General features: G+C 35.0%; 1 protein-coding gene and 1 long non-coding RNA gene across 3 annotated transcripts; both read left to right on the forward strand.

Annotated features, from left to right (window-relative positions):
* The first annotated feature begins 6,018 nt into the window (after positions 1-6,018).
* On the forward strand, positions 6,019-16,316 carry LOC121252359. The gene is made up of 3 exons (XR_005938199.1): positions 6,019-6,377; positions 10,919-10,921; positions 16,299-16,316. It is a non-coding gene; the product is annotated as an uncharacterized LOC121252359 (long non-coding RNA).
* On the forward strand, positions 6,373-8,690 carry LOC121252215 (F-box protein At5g07670-like). Of its 2 annotated transcripts, none has more exons than XM_041151746.1 (3): positions 6,373-7,635; positions 8,116-8,460; positions 8,498-8,690. In XM_041151746.1, exons 1-2 carry the CDS (start codon positions 6,443-6,445, stop codon positions 8,384-8,386), a joined length of 1,464 nt encoding a protein of 487 aa, XP_041007680.1. In that variant the 5' UTR covers positions 6,373-6,442; the 3' UTR covers positions 8,387-8,460; positions 8,498-8,690. The 2 variants fall into 2 exon arrangements, with proteins under 2 accessions (XP_041007680.1, XP_041007681.1); XM_041151747.1 differs by having other exon boundaries at positions 8,119-8,460.
* Positions 16,317-17,034: the final 718 nt, after the last annotated feature.

Below are 17,034 nucleotides of genomic sequence, written 5' to 3' on the forward strand. Positions count from 1 at the left end.
TCATTAAAAACTTATATATCTTAAAATTATACTAAACATTTCTCCTTAATTAGTATTTAATTATAATTACAAAAATAAATAAATTATCATGTAATTGTTTTTATAATTTTTCATATTTGATGCTTTTTTAAATATTATTTAAAAAACAACTTATTATAAATATTTAAAAAACTATAAATAACTTTTCATGTTATTATTAATTGACGTAACAGATTTTCATATTAAGTAAATAAATAAATAAAGTTTGTCTTCCATAAAGAAAAGTAGTCTACATAACATAGTCAGTAACTCTCCTATACCATCATCACTTTGGATGATGGTAACTCTCCTGTATGTTCGTCTGAAAGGTTGATAAGTTTCTTTTTTCTTTTCATAGGGATTATATCATAGAATGCCAATCTGTCACGTCCTTTTCTGCGAAAAAAAAAAAGAAAACTCATAAAAAGTAAACGTATGAAATAAATTAGTTTTATATTATTTATTTTATAATAAAAATAATTTTTATAATATAATATATCATATTAAATCATATTAATTTATAAATTTATTCTTATAAAATTCATTTATACTTGCAACAATTTTCATTGACCCTAAAATTGCACATTATCCTCGAGATGAAGTGGGTTTATTGGATAAAAATTATGGGTAAATATTAATTTAAGGTAATTAAATAAAAAAAAAATTATATTTATAAGCTGGTGTATAAACTACACCGTCCATATCATTGACACGACAATACTTAATTTATAAAATAAATTTAAAATTTAAATTTCTTATAAATTAAGTCTTGTCATGTCAACGACAAATAGAATATACTTTATACAGAAACTTATAAGCAGAATAAGTCTAATTAAATTAGATAACTCAAAGATATAGCAAGAAAGAACATGGTTTGAGCCCTCTCTCTCTCTCTCTCTCTTACAAAGGTTTTTGTTGTATGGTTTTGAAGTGATCCAATTGTAAGGCTGAAAATGATCTTTGTATGATATTTTGTTCATATATAATTGCTGAAACGGTAGATTAAAAAATATTGAGCTAGCTTTGTCCATTTGTGTTAGAAAAGGCAGCCAACTTCGGTGTTCTGTGTCCTACTCTTGCTTGTCCCCTAATACTGCCCCGGTCTTCCCCTTTGCTTTAGGTAAAAGGCCCTCATTTGCACCCATAAAAACACCACAACAAAAGCAAAAACAAGGGAACATTACATTGAAATTTTCAGATCAAAGATTCCAACTTGAACATCTAAACAAACATAGCGGAGATAAATACGTAAAGTGAATATTTTAATATTTATTAATTATTTAGTTTTGTTCGAAATATTTATACGAGTCTATTTTATACATCTATCTCTTTTTCGGTATTTAAATCTCTTAAGTTCGGATAATAATTTAAATAATATTTTTTTTTTTTACAGAAATCATCAATTGAAACTTAAAATTTCATCTTTGTACTTGCTATATTGTCACAAAAATAGACCATCAAAAAATAAATAAAAATAAAAATTTGTTAGCATTGCAAGACATCATGTACTTACAATTAAAGAAAAGATAATGTAATATATACTCAACCATCATAACGCTTTTGTCCCAAATTTGATAAAAAATTAAAAATTAAAAATAAATAAATAAAACATGGATATCTCTTTCATGATAATGTCAATGGAGTGGCCCATGACAATCCAGGATTAAGAGTACGGAAATATATATATATATATATATATATATATTCCTAATAGAGAAGTAATTTAGTTTTATTGTTTTTACGGACCATATGAGTTGAGATTAAAATTAAAAATTAAATAAAATATTGTTAGAATATATTTTTTTAATATTATTCTTATTTTAAAATTTGAAAAAATGAATTACGAGGTTTATTTTGTATGAAAATTTAAAAAAATTGTACTAATTATATAAGATGAATTGAAATGAATTATAAAAACAAACAAGACTAAAATATCATAAACTTACTAATAGTGAAGTAGTATAATATATTCATAAACTTACTACTAACTTGTGTGCTGACATGAACTTATGTGCTATAAGCATTCATCTTGACTACTCAAACTAAGATATCTTCAGTTGTAATCTGATTTGATATTTGAAAAGAAAAATTGTTAAATGTATTTAAGAAGAATTTATAAAAAATTTACTTATTCATGTGTTAGTTATTAATACGTTGAAAATCATAAAATTTAAAATTAAATAAAAATATAAGTACATGCAGCATTACTCATTTGGAAATAGGAAAATGATATACATGTAATTTTTTTTACAACTCCTTATATAATTATATTTTAAATAAGAGATATTTTGATAAAATAACTTATAAAAGTAACATTATTTTATAAAAATATTTTCATTTTAAAACATAGTTATATAAAGAATTGTTAGAATGATGGTACTTATACCATTACTTTTTGAAATATGAATGGTGATAGTTATAAATTGGGCATGCAAACACATCATTTATAATAAAATTTATTCTTATTATTCTAATTTGAAAAATAAAGCAACATATTTAATGTGTCAATAATAAATAAAAATTGATATTTGCAGGAAATGGATATTTTTATTATTAGGATGTGTAAATTTTGTATACTTTATTTAAAAATAAATAAATTTAAAATATATATTAAAAATATTATTTTTTTAACAATAGATCTCACTTTAAATAATTTTTTACAAAAATACTTAGGAGGAGATTTACGTCAATCGCGATTGAATGAATGATCTTCGTCAACTTTAGATTGTCTGGGCAACTTTATGAAAGGTAAAGCAGAAGAAGCATGCAGGCTGAAAGGAAAGCCTTATCGCACTACCTAAAAAGGGGAGAAATTTTTTGACTTTTGATGCACAAAGAGACGTCCCAACCTCCCACTTTGTAAGACTTTCAGATCAGTTACCCACCCGGACTTCATATCATCGAAGTCTTAAAGGTTGAAACGAAACAGAATAAAGTATTATGGGAACTGAAGTTTACTTGCAATTAGGACATTAATTAAATATAGATGATATTTATAATTTTAAAGTACCTAAATTTTATATATTTTATTAGAAAAAATAGATAAATTTAGAATCTATATTAAAAAATTATTTTATTTGTTAAGGTCGTGTTTTGTATACCTTTAAGCCAGATTTTAGCAACTCATATCTTCTAAATTGGGCCTACGAAAGTAGAGAAGATAGTAGTTAGGAGAGGGCGTCCTTGAGACCGGAGAGTCTTCGATGCCGAAGTCACTAAAGTCTATTGAAAGTTTGTAAATAAGTGAGAGAGTTTAGGGATTAGAGAGAGTTTCTCATACCTGAAAATTATTATTTATACTGAAAGTCTGGAGGATAGATTGCATCTACCCCTGTAGAGTCTATGTCTTTTATACTATTTTTTTTTTGTTAGAGTTTTTTAATGCGGTGTGCCTTTATAACGGCGTCATTAATGCGGCGTATAGCTCGGATAGTAGTGTCATTAATGCAGTGTTACTCACTATTCCATTGGTGGTCTGTCGATGTCCCATGTCAAATGATCAAGGGTTCTCCATCTTTCCCGTTCTGTCATGTATAAGTTCCCATGAGCGGAGCGTGGCAGAGTAATGTCAGGCCTATCTGTCCTATCAGTTATCATTATTTATTTTTCCTTATAGACGACTTACCTTATGGGCTCGGTATAGGGCCGAAGCCCAGTGGGCTCGTGAAAGTGGGGGAAATCCCTTACATTGTTATTCATAGTACCTACTAACTCAACCATGCAATGGAAGGGAAGGAGCCTAAATCAATGGGAGTTAGCAGTACAAAGAGATTAGACTCTCGAATGAGACTAAGGGAGCATGCATGGTTTGTACACCTTAAAATTATATATAACATTACTCTTGATTAAATTATGGATGACTATAAACCGTACATAATAATGATTTTATCTAATAATAGTAACCGATTATGTGATACATTTTAAGTGATTATTTTTTTACCATTACTACTTCATACAACACGGTTTACCGAAGTGTTGCAACAATTTAACACAAAAAGTGATTCATACAATTTAAAAAAAACAAAGGGCACTACTACTCAGTCTCATCATTTTGCCATCTCAAAGTTACCACTAGTTCAAGTTTATTTTTTGTATGATGGGCTAACTAGCATTATTAAAAAACCAAATAAATTTGAAGTTTCCAATGAAGGCCAATTAAGAAGTGTGATGGCCATTGGAATACCAAGAAAGATGCCCCTTCCTTCACAACAAATTCCAACACCAAGCTTTTTTCTTTTGTCTTTAAGATCCAACGATTTTAGAGCGCATTGTAGATTGTAAGCTAGTGAGCTGCATGCATGCATGTTCATCATTTTACAAAAGTTTCTTGGTGGTGAAATTCTAGCATATAAATTTTAGATAAATTTAATTTAATAATTAAAAAATACTTCTCATTTACTTAATCCTTTAATAACACTTAGGAAATGATGAGAGAATAATAAAAAAGAATAGTAAATAATATATTTATATCTTTTATAACTTTAGATTTTTTTTTTTTTTATTGTGTGAATTGTTTAGAGAAATGCTATTATGTTGTTCTGGTTATACCGTTCCTTTTATTTCATTGATGTAGTATTACCATGTACTATCACGTGGTTTATTAAAAAAAGAGAAATGATTTGTACAAATTCCAAATAGACAAATCTCATATAAGTTTTTGTAAAAAAATAGATTCCACTTTAAAAGTCTAAAAAAATTATTATTTATTAGTGAGACCCATTGTTTTATAAAAAATTTGTATGAGACTTGTCTATTTAGAACTTGTATCTAGCATTACTCTTTAAAAAATAAAAATACAAATAGAAGATTTTAAGATTTTAATAATTCTCTTTTTATATTTTTAGATGTGATTTTATTTTAAATATATATTTTTTATCATTCTATATCACATCAATAGAGAGCGATATAACTGAAGTTAATTCTCAATTGTTTATCATTCATTGCATCAGCAATGGTGCTCTCGGTACCCCCCCCCCCCCCCCCCCCCCCCCCCCCCCCCCCCCCCCAGAGTAAGGGAATTTAAATTTGAATCATGTAACGGCTCTCTAACGGTCATTTTGATGGGACCCCGGTGAACGACATATTAAAGAAAATGTTGCACGCGTGCATTACGGATAGCCCACACGACCAATATCAATGGGTGGGTGGGTTTTTATTTTTATCTTTTTTTTTAACGGTAATATCAATAATAAAAGAGAAATGGGAGAAAATCTCAATGAAACACATAGGACTTTATTCTTGGAGGGTCTTGAAATCGGTAATATGTGAATTTGGTAATGTGCATGTGATATTTTAAGATAAAGGTATTTATATAAAATAATATTATTTTTATAAATTATTTTATAAAAATATCTCTCATTTAAAACATAATTATAGTAAAAGTTGTAAAAAATATAATATGTCTATCATTTTTCATGAAAAGAATTCTTACCTAATACGTTGATTTGTGTTGGTCTTTAACATTATGAACCGGAGGATGATAGAAATACAAACTTTTCATGCATTTACTAGTCATTTTTATTGGAAAGTGTTATCTATATTTATAATTTTATTCACGTAATTATACATGATGATGACGACGTGACAACTATTGAAATAGTAAAAATTTTAAAATTTGTGATTTGAATTTAAAAAAATTGATAAAATTGAGTAGATACTCAATATATATAATATTGTGCCTAAAATTATATGTATATATAACACTATTTAGTCTACTAAATAGCTTAAATAATCTTGTTTCACTCATGTAATACATGAAAAACAAAAAAGTCTTATAAAATAAAGTTTAAGGAGTGGCGTAATATTTATTAATTTACAAAAATATAATTTAAAATAAAAAAAAAACATTATCTAACTTATTATATAATACAATATCAGTTTATAAACTTTTATAAAATGTGTTGATAAATAAAGCATTTCTCCTCGTTAAAATGCATAATGCAAATCCGCCCGTCTTTTGAAAACACCGACACCGTGCCGTGCAAACGAATAACCTCCAAATTCAAATTCAGAGATAATAAAAACGAAAAAAACACAAAAACGAAAAGAAAGAAAGTGAGAATGATTGGGAGAGAAGAATTCAAATCCCATAGCATTCCGTTAAACGTCTTCGCAACAGAGAGAGAGCGAGAGAGAGAGAGAGAGAGAGAACTTCGAACTGCGGAAAATCCTTTGTTAGAACTTAGAAGAAACGAATTTCTCGAGAGAGAGGAGAAAATCAAGAGTGAGAAATCTTCGTCTGTAAAAGGAAACACGAGAGATAAAGAGAGAGAGATTCGGAAGCAGAGAACAGAAGCAAGTCTAGCAAGAAAGAGAGTGTGTAAGATAATTGTTGCTGTGAGAAGGTTTTAAGAGAGAGAGTTGGGGGATGTAGATTTCAAAATCTGAAAGACGGAGAAACAGAGTTCAAAATCTGAAAGGAACGATGCCGTTCTCGGCGGAAATACCTGAAGTCCCTAGCCCGCCAACTGTGAAGAAGAGGTTCCCAAGCTGGTCGAAACTCTGGGTCAAGAACGCCAAGAAGCCTCTCAAGCATGTGGTCTTGACCATGCAGCTCCAGTCCCTTTCTTCCCCAGCCATAAAGTCACCCAAAATCCCCAAGACCCTAACCCCCACTTTGCCCAATTCCGACCCTACTCTCTCCCTACCCGACCCCCTTCTCCTTAAAATCCTCTCCAAACTCCCTGATTCCCAGCGTAACTCCAACTCCCTCGTTTGCAAGCGCTGGCTTAACCTCCAAGGTCGACTTTTCCGCTCCGTGAAGCTCTTAGATTGGCAGTTTCTCGAGTCGGGTCGGTTGGTGTTTCGGTTCCCGAATCTCACTCGTGTGGATTTGGTTCCTGGGTGTTTGGTTACACCCCAAAATTCCGGGATTTTGCTGAGCCACAGAGCTGTTTCGGTGCAAGTCGAATCCTGGTTTTCAAAGAAATGGAAGTTATGTGAAGACTGTTTGTTGCCTGCAAAGCTTATTGATAGGGGGCTAAAACTATTGGCGAGTAGTTGTCCCAATTTGCGCAAGCTTTCGGTGATTGGCACAAGTGAATTGGGGCTGTTGAATGTAGCTGAGGAGTGCTCGACACTCCAAGAGTTGGAGTTGCATAAGTGTAATGACGATGTGTTGCGCGGTATCGCGGCGTGCACGAATTTGCAAGTGTTGAGGTTGGTCGGGAAAGTGGATGGGTTTTATAGTTCCGTGGTTTCGGATATTGGGTTAACGATAATGGCACAAGGGTGTAAGAGGTTGGTGAAGCTCGAGCTTCATGGGTGTGAGGGGAGTTTTGATGGAATTAAGGCGATCGGGCAGTCTTGCCAAATGTTGGAAGAATTGACTATTTGTGATCATAGGATGGATAGTGGATGGTTGGCGGGGCTTTCGTACTGTGAGAATTTGAAGACTTTGAGGTTTCAATCGTGTAAAGGGATTGATCCGAGTCCGGGGCCAGACGATTACTTGGTTTGTTGCCCGGCTCTCGAACGGTTACATTTACAGAAGTGCCAGTTACGGGATAAGAAAAGCCTGCGAGCTCTTTTTATGGTGTGTGGGGCTGTCAGGGAGATGGTTTTTCAAGACTGTTGGGGCTTGGATAATGACATGTTCAGCTTGGCTAGTACTTGCAGGTAATCGTTCTTTTACTCTGGCAAATGAATTCATCGCATTTTCTACTTGTGTATGGTTGATAACTTGGTATACATGAATCAAACTGAAATTCTTAGCATTCATTTGTGTATTAATGCTTAATCTTTGTGCGTGGTTGATATACATGGATCAGGTTGAAATGTTGCCTAATGGGATCCATGTGTTTTACTTTTATGCATATTGCATACCATGCTGATCACACTAGGCAATGATGATAGGTGGGTTAATGCTACCAACTTACGGCTATGGGCTCAACTGGAAATAGAAATAATTATGTTTATATTTCATCTATCGAATAATGTTTCTTTTAATATGTTTTAGTTATGTAGAGAATGATTATGGTATAGCTGCTCGACAGCCCAAAATTTATTCTGATGACTTCAAGGATACCATATTTAGGATTTGAATATGTGCATGGAAATTTTCTTTGATAGGAAGATTGATGGATCTTGCTTTTCTAGCAGGAGGGTAGAGTTGCTATCTTTAGAAGGATGCTCATTGCTAACTACCGATGGTCTGGCCTCTGTAATTCTTTCCTGGAAGGAGCTACAAAGTCTTAGAGTTGTCTCCTGTAAGAATATAAAGGATAGTGAAATCTCCCCTTCACTCTCAACCTTGTTTTCTGTTTTTAAAGAGTTTAAATGGAGGCCAGATACGAAGTCTCTTCTTCCATCGAGTCTTGCGGGCATCGGCATGGGAAAGAAAGGTGGTAAATTTTTTAAGAGGATGTGAGACATGAAGTTGATAACAAGAACCTGCAGCTTAATCCTACACGGATGATTCAGACAAACATCCCTGAAAAGAGTCGTGAAGGCTGTACTGTTCTGTTGTCCTTAATTTAAATTTGAACTGTTAGAATAGATATAGATGTGAACAAGGGAAGGTGGTAGGCATTGTACATTCTGCCTGCCCCACTTTCTCGGCCGGGGTTCCCCCATCTTCAACTGCAATTTTTAATCTCCCAAGGTCAAATTATCACGTCCACGTTTTGTAACCTCGTCAAACATCTATCTTATAGAAGTACTTCTGCGTGCAAGGTAGTGGTGTAAAGGATTACACTTTCTTATAAATCAAATCTTGTCATGTCAACGGTGTGGAGGCTGTCTTGCTCTTCACACCAATTTGTAAATATAGTTTTTAGATGGCTTGTAAGTATGATGCATGCGAGACATATACTCTGCAACAATTATATGAACATAGCTGAGGATTGGTTCTTGGATTTTAGAGATGGAATATAGCGCGCTAATGCAACTAATGCTGCAAAATTCAGTTGGTACATATGCAGCTTACTATTGGAAAATGGTTAGTGTCATGAATTATTTGCATGAATGAACAAATTGGATGGAGGTGAATACAAGTAAAACATCCTCATCCATTCCTAGTAGTATAGAGATTTTTTTTTTTTTTTTTTTGTGGGAAACGGTGTTTTCCATAAAAGGGATCCAAAAGCTATCGCATTAATGGAAATGGACTAGAAAGTTTTTGACGGCCTCGTGTGTTTTTATAGATGAGATAAAATGAGATAAGTTGAGATTAAAATTAAAAGTTGAATAAAATATTATTAGAATATATATTTTTAATATTATTTTTATTTTGAAATTTGAAAAATTGAATTGTTTATTTTATTTTATGTGGAGATTTGAAAAAGTTATAATGATTAAATAAGATGAGATTAGATAAATTGAGTTGAGAAGAGTTGTAAAGACAGACGAGGCCTAAATGATAAAAATTATGTCTCATATTAATTTGCCATTGTCTTTTAGAATCGAATCTTTAAAATTAGTCATCGACCGGTGAAATGCATAAGAATAATTAAAGTAGAATAGCTAAGAGGTTTGTTTTTTAAAAAAGAGCCGGGGTCACTTTATATGCACAAAAGTGATCCCTTCTCATTTTTATTAATAAAAATCCTCACTTATGACGGAGGAATACCATAAATAAATCCCCTGAATACATGCATCCCAAAGGTTAAAAAAAAAAAATCCAAGAAACCCAACAAGAGATCCCCCAAAGCCAAAAACATCCGTCTAATATAACGTATGCCAAGTTTGTCAATAATTCCCAGGATAGGACCTTGAATGGACGTATCATCTTCAAACTATAAATCAATCCCTTGTGTCTCTTGTTTAGCTAAAAAATCAGCTATCATATTAGCTTCTTTGAATATGTGGCGGAAACGAACATTTAACTCCCCAAAAAAATATATAGCTAAAATTTCCTCCAAAAAAATTCAAAGAAACCAATATTTACATACTCTCGAAGCCAACCATCCAACTATGACCTTGGAATCCGACTCTACCAAAATGTCTCTCAGGCTCAATTGCTTACAAAGCCGAAGCCTATCGAGTAGTGCTCTACATTTTGCGATGGTGTTAGTAGCATGCCCATATGAATGAGCAAACCCGCCACTACTCCACCTTGAGAATTTTGAATCACACCACCTCCACCTGAGTCACCTTGGTTACCACAAGATCCACCATCAACATTCAATTTTACCCTTCCTCTCACCGGTGGATGCCAAGCAATAAGTTTTAGATTCTTAGAAGCAACCGGAATAATTGGACAAGCTAAAGTCTCCAGGATCGACCTCTCATGCGTTTTGATGGACCGAAATTCTTTTATCTTGCTCGACAAATCTCTAATAAGAATTTTAATAGATCGAATAATACCATCAAGATTAAAAACCATACCTTTTATTTTTGCTGCACATCGAGCTCTCTATAATGCCCATGAAATAGCAATTGGAAGCACCCCCTGAAGCCAGCCCACCTGCATGGACATGGAAGCATGTTGCCACCAGAAACTCACCATCCCCTCCTAATTGCAAATTCGTGGAAATCTCATTCGGCATGCATCTGCAAAAAAATTCCAGATTTTTTGAGCTCCTCCACCCCCACATAAAATATGATTCAAAGTCTCCATTTGAGGTTGAACACAACACTCACACTTAGAGACAATAGAAATGCCTAACTGTTGAATAATGTTATCTATCGGGATGGCCTTCCTCTTAGTTCGCCAAACAAAAAAAGACCATTTCTTTGGCAACCAAGTCTTCCATAGCCATTTTTTCCAGGGACATATATTTCCATGCCGTCGAGTCAAGTTCCAAGCAGACTTGGTAGTGAAATCTCCATCAATTGTCGGCTTCCAAACGCACCTATCCAACCCCGGACGTAACTTTAGGCTCACATCGTAAATCAGCTGAACAACATTTTCTGGAACTCTTTCCCTCAAAGCATCAATAATCAATCCTGTACGCGTGAGGACGTTCGCCACTTGCAAGTTCAAATTTCCAATAACAGATAGGTAAGTAATAACCGGCCTCTCACTTATCCAGTTATCCATCCAGAAATTCACATGATCTTCCCGAATGATCCACCGTGAGTTATTTAACACCTGTAGCATGAGCTCCATTCTCCCTTTCCAGAAACAATACCATTTGTTAAGGTGCATAACTGAGTAGAAATGAGAATTTCCAACATACTTAGAAGTGAAAAACTGCAACCACATCAACTTATCGTTGATTAACTTCCACGCAAATTTCATCAGCAAGGAAACTTGAACCTCATGCAAATCCTGAATACCCAGTCCTCCCTCATCCACCGGCATACAAATTTTACTCCAAGAGATTCATTTTCTTTTTCTTTTTTTGTGTTCCTCCGAGGAACCCCATAAAAAATTTGAGAAAATCCTCTTTATCCCCGAGATTACACATTTTGGTAAATTCAAGACCGAAAGCATGTGTATAGGCATACTATTCAAGACATGTTTGAAAAGAACAATTTTACCTCCAAATGAAAGAAGTTTACTCTTCCATCCCACCAACTTCTTTTGAATTTTTATCAACTGTGAATCAAAAACTAGGATAGTCATTCATCCCACAATTAACGAAACACCCAAATACATACACGGACAACTACCTTTCTCAAATCCTGAAATATTCATCAGCTCATTTTTTCAGCCAGCCACAATAGAGGATGAAAAATACATTGACGACTTGCACAGATTAATCAATTGACCAGACATCACTTCATACCTCTGCAAAACTCCCATAAGATTCCGAATAGAAGACTTGACCCCATTACCAAAAATCAAAATATCATCAACATATAATAAATGAGAAATCAAAGTGCCTCCACCAGGATGAAAATGCTTAATCCAACCCTGACTAAATTCTTTATGAAGCATATGAGAGAGGATCTCCTTTGATAAAATAAATAAATAAAGAGAGAGTGGATCACCTTGGCGTAGTCATCGCGATGGCTTGAAAATACCTTTGGAACATCTATTTAGCATCATCGAGTAAAAAGGGGAGGAGACAACATTAAAAACAATATTTTGCCATTTTTCAGAGAATCCCAACCGTTGAATAATCTCTAGAAGAAAATTCTAATTCTCTCTATTGTAAGCTTTGGCCATATCAATCTTTAACAATACATTGCCCTCTTACCTTCCTATTAATACCTTGAATCAATTCTTGAGCCAATGAAATATTTTCAAAAATGCTTCTACCTAAAATGAATGCTGCTTGCTCAGGAGAGATTATTTTATCTAGAATCGGCACAAGTTGAAAGACCATAATCTTTGACATATTTTTATAGACAACTGAGCAAAGGCTTATCAGGCGAAACTGACCAAATCCCAAAGGCTCATCAACATTCAGAATTAGGACTAAATTAGTAGCCCCAAATAAGGTAGAAAGGGGATGTCCTGTAAAGAAATCCTCAGCCATCTCCAACAAATCCTATTTCACAATGTCCCAAGCCAACATGAAAAAACATGCCGAGAAATCGTCTGGACCCAGACTACTATCAGCCGGGATAGACCAAAGTGACCTCTTATCCAATGTCAGTGCAGCACATAGAGCCTTGTTGTCCTCCATGGTTACTACCGGCTGAATTAGCTCCAACTCATCTACGCTGCTCTCAATCGGTGACCCCGAAAGTAAATTCTGAAAGAATTCAATTGCCTCTTCATGCACCATCTCCCCTATTTCCAACGTTCGTCCATCATCAAGCCACATTTTGACAATTCTTTTACTCTGCTTCTTGAGCAACATGGAAACATGAAAGAATCCTGTGTTAGCATCCCCTTTCGCCAACCACTTAATGTGTGACTTTTGGCAGGCCATCATTTCCTCTCTATGAACCCACTGCAAATGATCATGTTTATAATTCAACTAGTCATTCTCAATATGAGTCGAATAGGAATTAGACAGCAGTACTTCCAATTCTGATATGCCGTCCTCTACTTTTTTTAACTCCACCTCCACCCGACTGAAGACCTCCATGTTCCATATCCATAAAGCATGCTTCAGCCTTTTCAATCTAGTACTAATGCAGACCATGGCACACCCTTCTACTCTTTCAGTCCACACCGCCCGTACTAACGGAAGGAAGCTCTCATGTGAGCCCCACATACGAAGAAACTTAAAAGACCGCAAAATAGCCACCCTTTCTTTGTTGAGCTGCACCAACAATGGCGCATGATTCGAAGTAGTCCTGGGTAAATACGAGACTGTAACATCGCCAAAATAATTCAAAAAGGGCAAATTCACCAGAATTCAATCCAATCGAGCCCAAATTCTTCTACCCCCTCGCCTACCATTACACCACGACAAACGATTACCTTCACAATGCAGGTCCACAAGCGCACACTCTTGGATACAATCATTAAACTCCCTCTTTGCCTGAGGGACCTACAAAAGACCACCCACATTTTTACTATCATCTCGAATAATATTGAAATCCCCAAATGAACCACGGAAGCCCACACAGATTTTGGGACTTTAGAAACTCTCATAATTCCAATCTTTTAACTCGAAAACAACTAGCATAAGCAAAGGTTGCAAGCACCCGACAAGTCCCATGAACAAACCAACCACTAATAGCTTGATCCGCAAAGAAATCAATTTGAACTCAACCTCAGCAGCTTAAAAAATCCAAATTTTCCCCCTACCTCAGCATTATTCAAACAAAATGGTAACTTCATCCAACATGCCCATCTACTGCACTTATTAGAATTTTAAAAAGATTCTAAAATGGCCACCACATAAGGGCGACTTTTATTCAAAATACGCCGAAATTTACTCTTCGACGAAAAAATTTTCCTAATATTCCGTGTAAGAATCTACATAAAAAAAATTAAAGAAATTTTTTGGAGCGAGTGCAACATTCCAAGACCACAATCGACCGTTCCTTTCGTATCACTTTTACTTTTTTCAAAGGAACATGCATGTCTGGATCGGAATCAAAAGATTTTGCAGCTAATTCATTCAATTCCTCCTCAAATTCGCCCTCAGACCCAGCCTTGGATCTAATGTCCACGTGAATCATCTCTTCCTCATCCAAAAAATCCTTTTCGCCCACCCCCCTTAACTCAAACTCCAAAGCTTCATCCACTAGTCACAAATTACTTCTTGGCTCTAGATTTTGTAGAGTTTTTTGTTCTTCCTCCTCACAATCTAACTCTGTAATCTCAAACCAGTTTTCCTGGTGCTTATGCGGCGTCCCCTGCTATATACCTTGCTCCTCTACTACCTCCCCAATTAAAGGACCATCGGTAGCCTTAACTGCCCCTGCCTCTAAATCTAACGCCTTTGATGAATAAGCATTGTCCAACTCCACACATTCCTCAAATAATTTTCCATCCGTTGATACATACCAGACACCAGAGACCCTTCCGTAAAGCCCTTCCCTTTGCGCCCTGATGGACTCTAGAATGACTTCTCTTCTGGATTTTGAAGGTTTACCCACCACTTTTTCGATACATTACCGGTCATTTCACCATTCCGATTGCCCACTACCTTCCACATGTTTATTTTAGTCTTCTTTTTCCCGTCCTCCTGCACCAATTTGTTAGAAATAATCTTCTTCCCCTCCCCAGGATGTTCACTCTTGTAGCAGTGACTTTCAACATGGCCCTGTCTTTTGCAAAGAGTACAATACGCTAGGGTGGATTCAAAAAAGACCTCCTGAAAATGGCTTGTCGAAAGGCCGGGGGGACCCGACCAAAATGATCAATGCAAGGGTTATGAAACATCGACTTCAACACAAATTCTTGCGGCCTTTGGACGAGTTACACATGCCATAGTGTAATCCCTCTTTAGAAATCGACAAATACCATTCTCCATACTCCGTAACAACGATTTTTTAAAATAATTAGGGGCAAACCCAGTAAAGTAATCCAAACAAGAACTCATGGGGAATCCTCGTCTTCAACAAAATCCGTAGTCCAATGAAAAATTCGAAACGAGATTCCATGTATCTCGAAATTTTTTCTCGCCATCACACTAATAAAATCTTCCTCTTGTGCCATCCGGACCAACACATCCTGTGGATTCCACAATTGCCCAACCATTGGCATCGATTTCAAGCCCCAACGATTTTTTATAAACGCCTGAATATTATCTAGTGAAGGCCGTCAACGAATGAATTTCAGAACTACCGAGAACTGAAAAGGCTCCGCAGATTGCTGAATCTCCACTTTCGAAAACATGAAACATTGTTCCATCCTGAAGCCGAGGTTCCCGAAGGGGTAGAAGCACCTCAGGCAAAAGCTGAGTCTTTGCAGCCACCACGTCCACAAATGCTGCACCAACGCCAGGCACACGTTCAGTATGCTGCAACGTTCCTTACGTCTTCCCCTGGACCGTGGGTTCTCCAACCTCCAACCCTATCGTGGGAGGCAGAAGGTCGGCGGCTACAACCATAGGAGATCCTTGATCACCTCCAAACCGTAGAAAGAAAAGAAGCCTTAAGCCACATCAACCCGACGTCGGTCTTTTATGTTCAGATAACTAAGAGGTGAATAATCCAAAAGGATAAACAATGATGAGTCAATACATACAATAAGATGAATGGTTTTTTTCTTTATCTAAAAAATAAAATAAAATGATAGAACTTAGAAGAGTTAAGTGTAAGAAAGTCAAAGGATTGAGAAATAAAGAACCATTATTATAAGATGAAAAGTATTTTCCGTATATATTGAATTAGTTAATATAAATGAGGCACCTTAATAAATTAAATCTTATTTTAATCTTAAAGTTAAAAAATTGGGTAAATTTATTGTGATAATAAAAACAATATAATGAGAAGTGTGTGAATGGTTAATATATGTTATTAAAATAAAATAAAATAAAATAAAATGATGAATTGAATAGAAAAATGATAATTCAAAAATTATATAGATAATAAAAAGGAAAAAAATGTATATATCTATTTATTATTTATATTATACAGATTTATTTACAATATTATTGTATTGCTAAATAAAAGCACTTAAAAAAGCCAGCGCCCCGCTTGGAATTTTGGAACAAAAATTTTATGTGCAGTCATCTTTATATATTCCTTTATATATTCTATTAATATGATTAGTTGCTTCACTTTTTTTTTTAATATAAAATAATTGTTTTAACCAATTACATCATTAAAATTTACAAAGAACATGTAAAAATAATTGTATGTACATAGCATAACTCATCTTGAAAAGTAGTTGACGTTTCAAAATTGAGAAAACCTCGAAACCGATCCGTCCATCCACTCCCAATTAACAGCCCACTAATAATTAAGTGACACGTAGCTTTCCAATACAATTATCATGTGGATGCACAACAACAGATTTCCACCAGAGAAGAACATATGAGAGAGAGAGAGAGACGGAAACTGCTCCAATCTTTAGCACGAACAGAAAACTGCTCCAGCCTTTTAATTCCTTCTCTCAAACTTCTCCCCCTACCTTCAAAGATTCTCAAATCTCTCCTCCTATATTTGTTCGTGCGAAATTTCTCTCAAAATATCATCTTTTTGTTTCTATCTCTACCTTCAATTTCTCTCAGATTCTCACGCATTCATCCTTCAACTTCTTTATTTTAGGGAGAGCCAAAGAGAGCAACTTGCAGATCTGAGCTGAGCATTTTTTTGGCTTCATGTACGTGAAATATGTGGTGTATGGGAATCCATTGGTGTGGTTTTCATAGGATGCTCACCACTGTGTGTTTTTTTTTTAGGTATGAAAAAACAGAAGAAATGAAGCTTGCGGTGGGGTTGTTGGTTTCCCGTGGGCTAAAGGTAGTGGTGGCGCTGTGGCGGAGGAAGCTTGTGGGATTGTCATGCATGAGAAGAAATTCTGCTCTGTTTTTTAAGAGCAAAAACAGAGGTTTGTTGGGTGGTTGGGACACGGTGTCTAGGCTATTTTCATCTCACGGTGCATCGATTTTTTTTTATTTTTTATTTTTTTTGTGCCAAGGGGTGGTGACGCATAGTAGGGCTTTGGGTTGCTATGATGGTGGTGATTGCTAGTTAGGTTAACGGAGGCTAAAAGTAGTGCACTAGTCTTTCTCTCTATGTACGTGTGTGTGCAATGGCTTCCAAATTTGAGAT

This window comes from Juglans microcarpa x Juglans regia, chromosome 2S (genome assembly GCF_004785595.1).
Source record: "Juglans microcarpa x Juglans regia isolate MS1-56 chromosome 2S, Jm3101_v1.0, whole genome shotgun sequence".
In the NCBI taxonomy this organism is placed as follows: domain Eukaryota; kingdom Viridiplantae; phylum Streptophyta; class Magnoliopsida; order Fagales; family Juglandaceae; genus Juglans; species Juglans microcarpa x Juglans regia.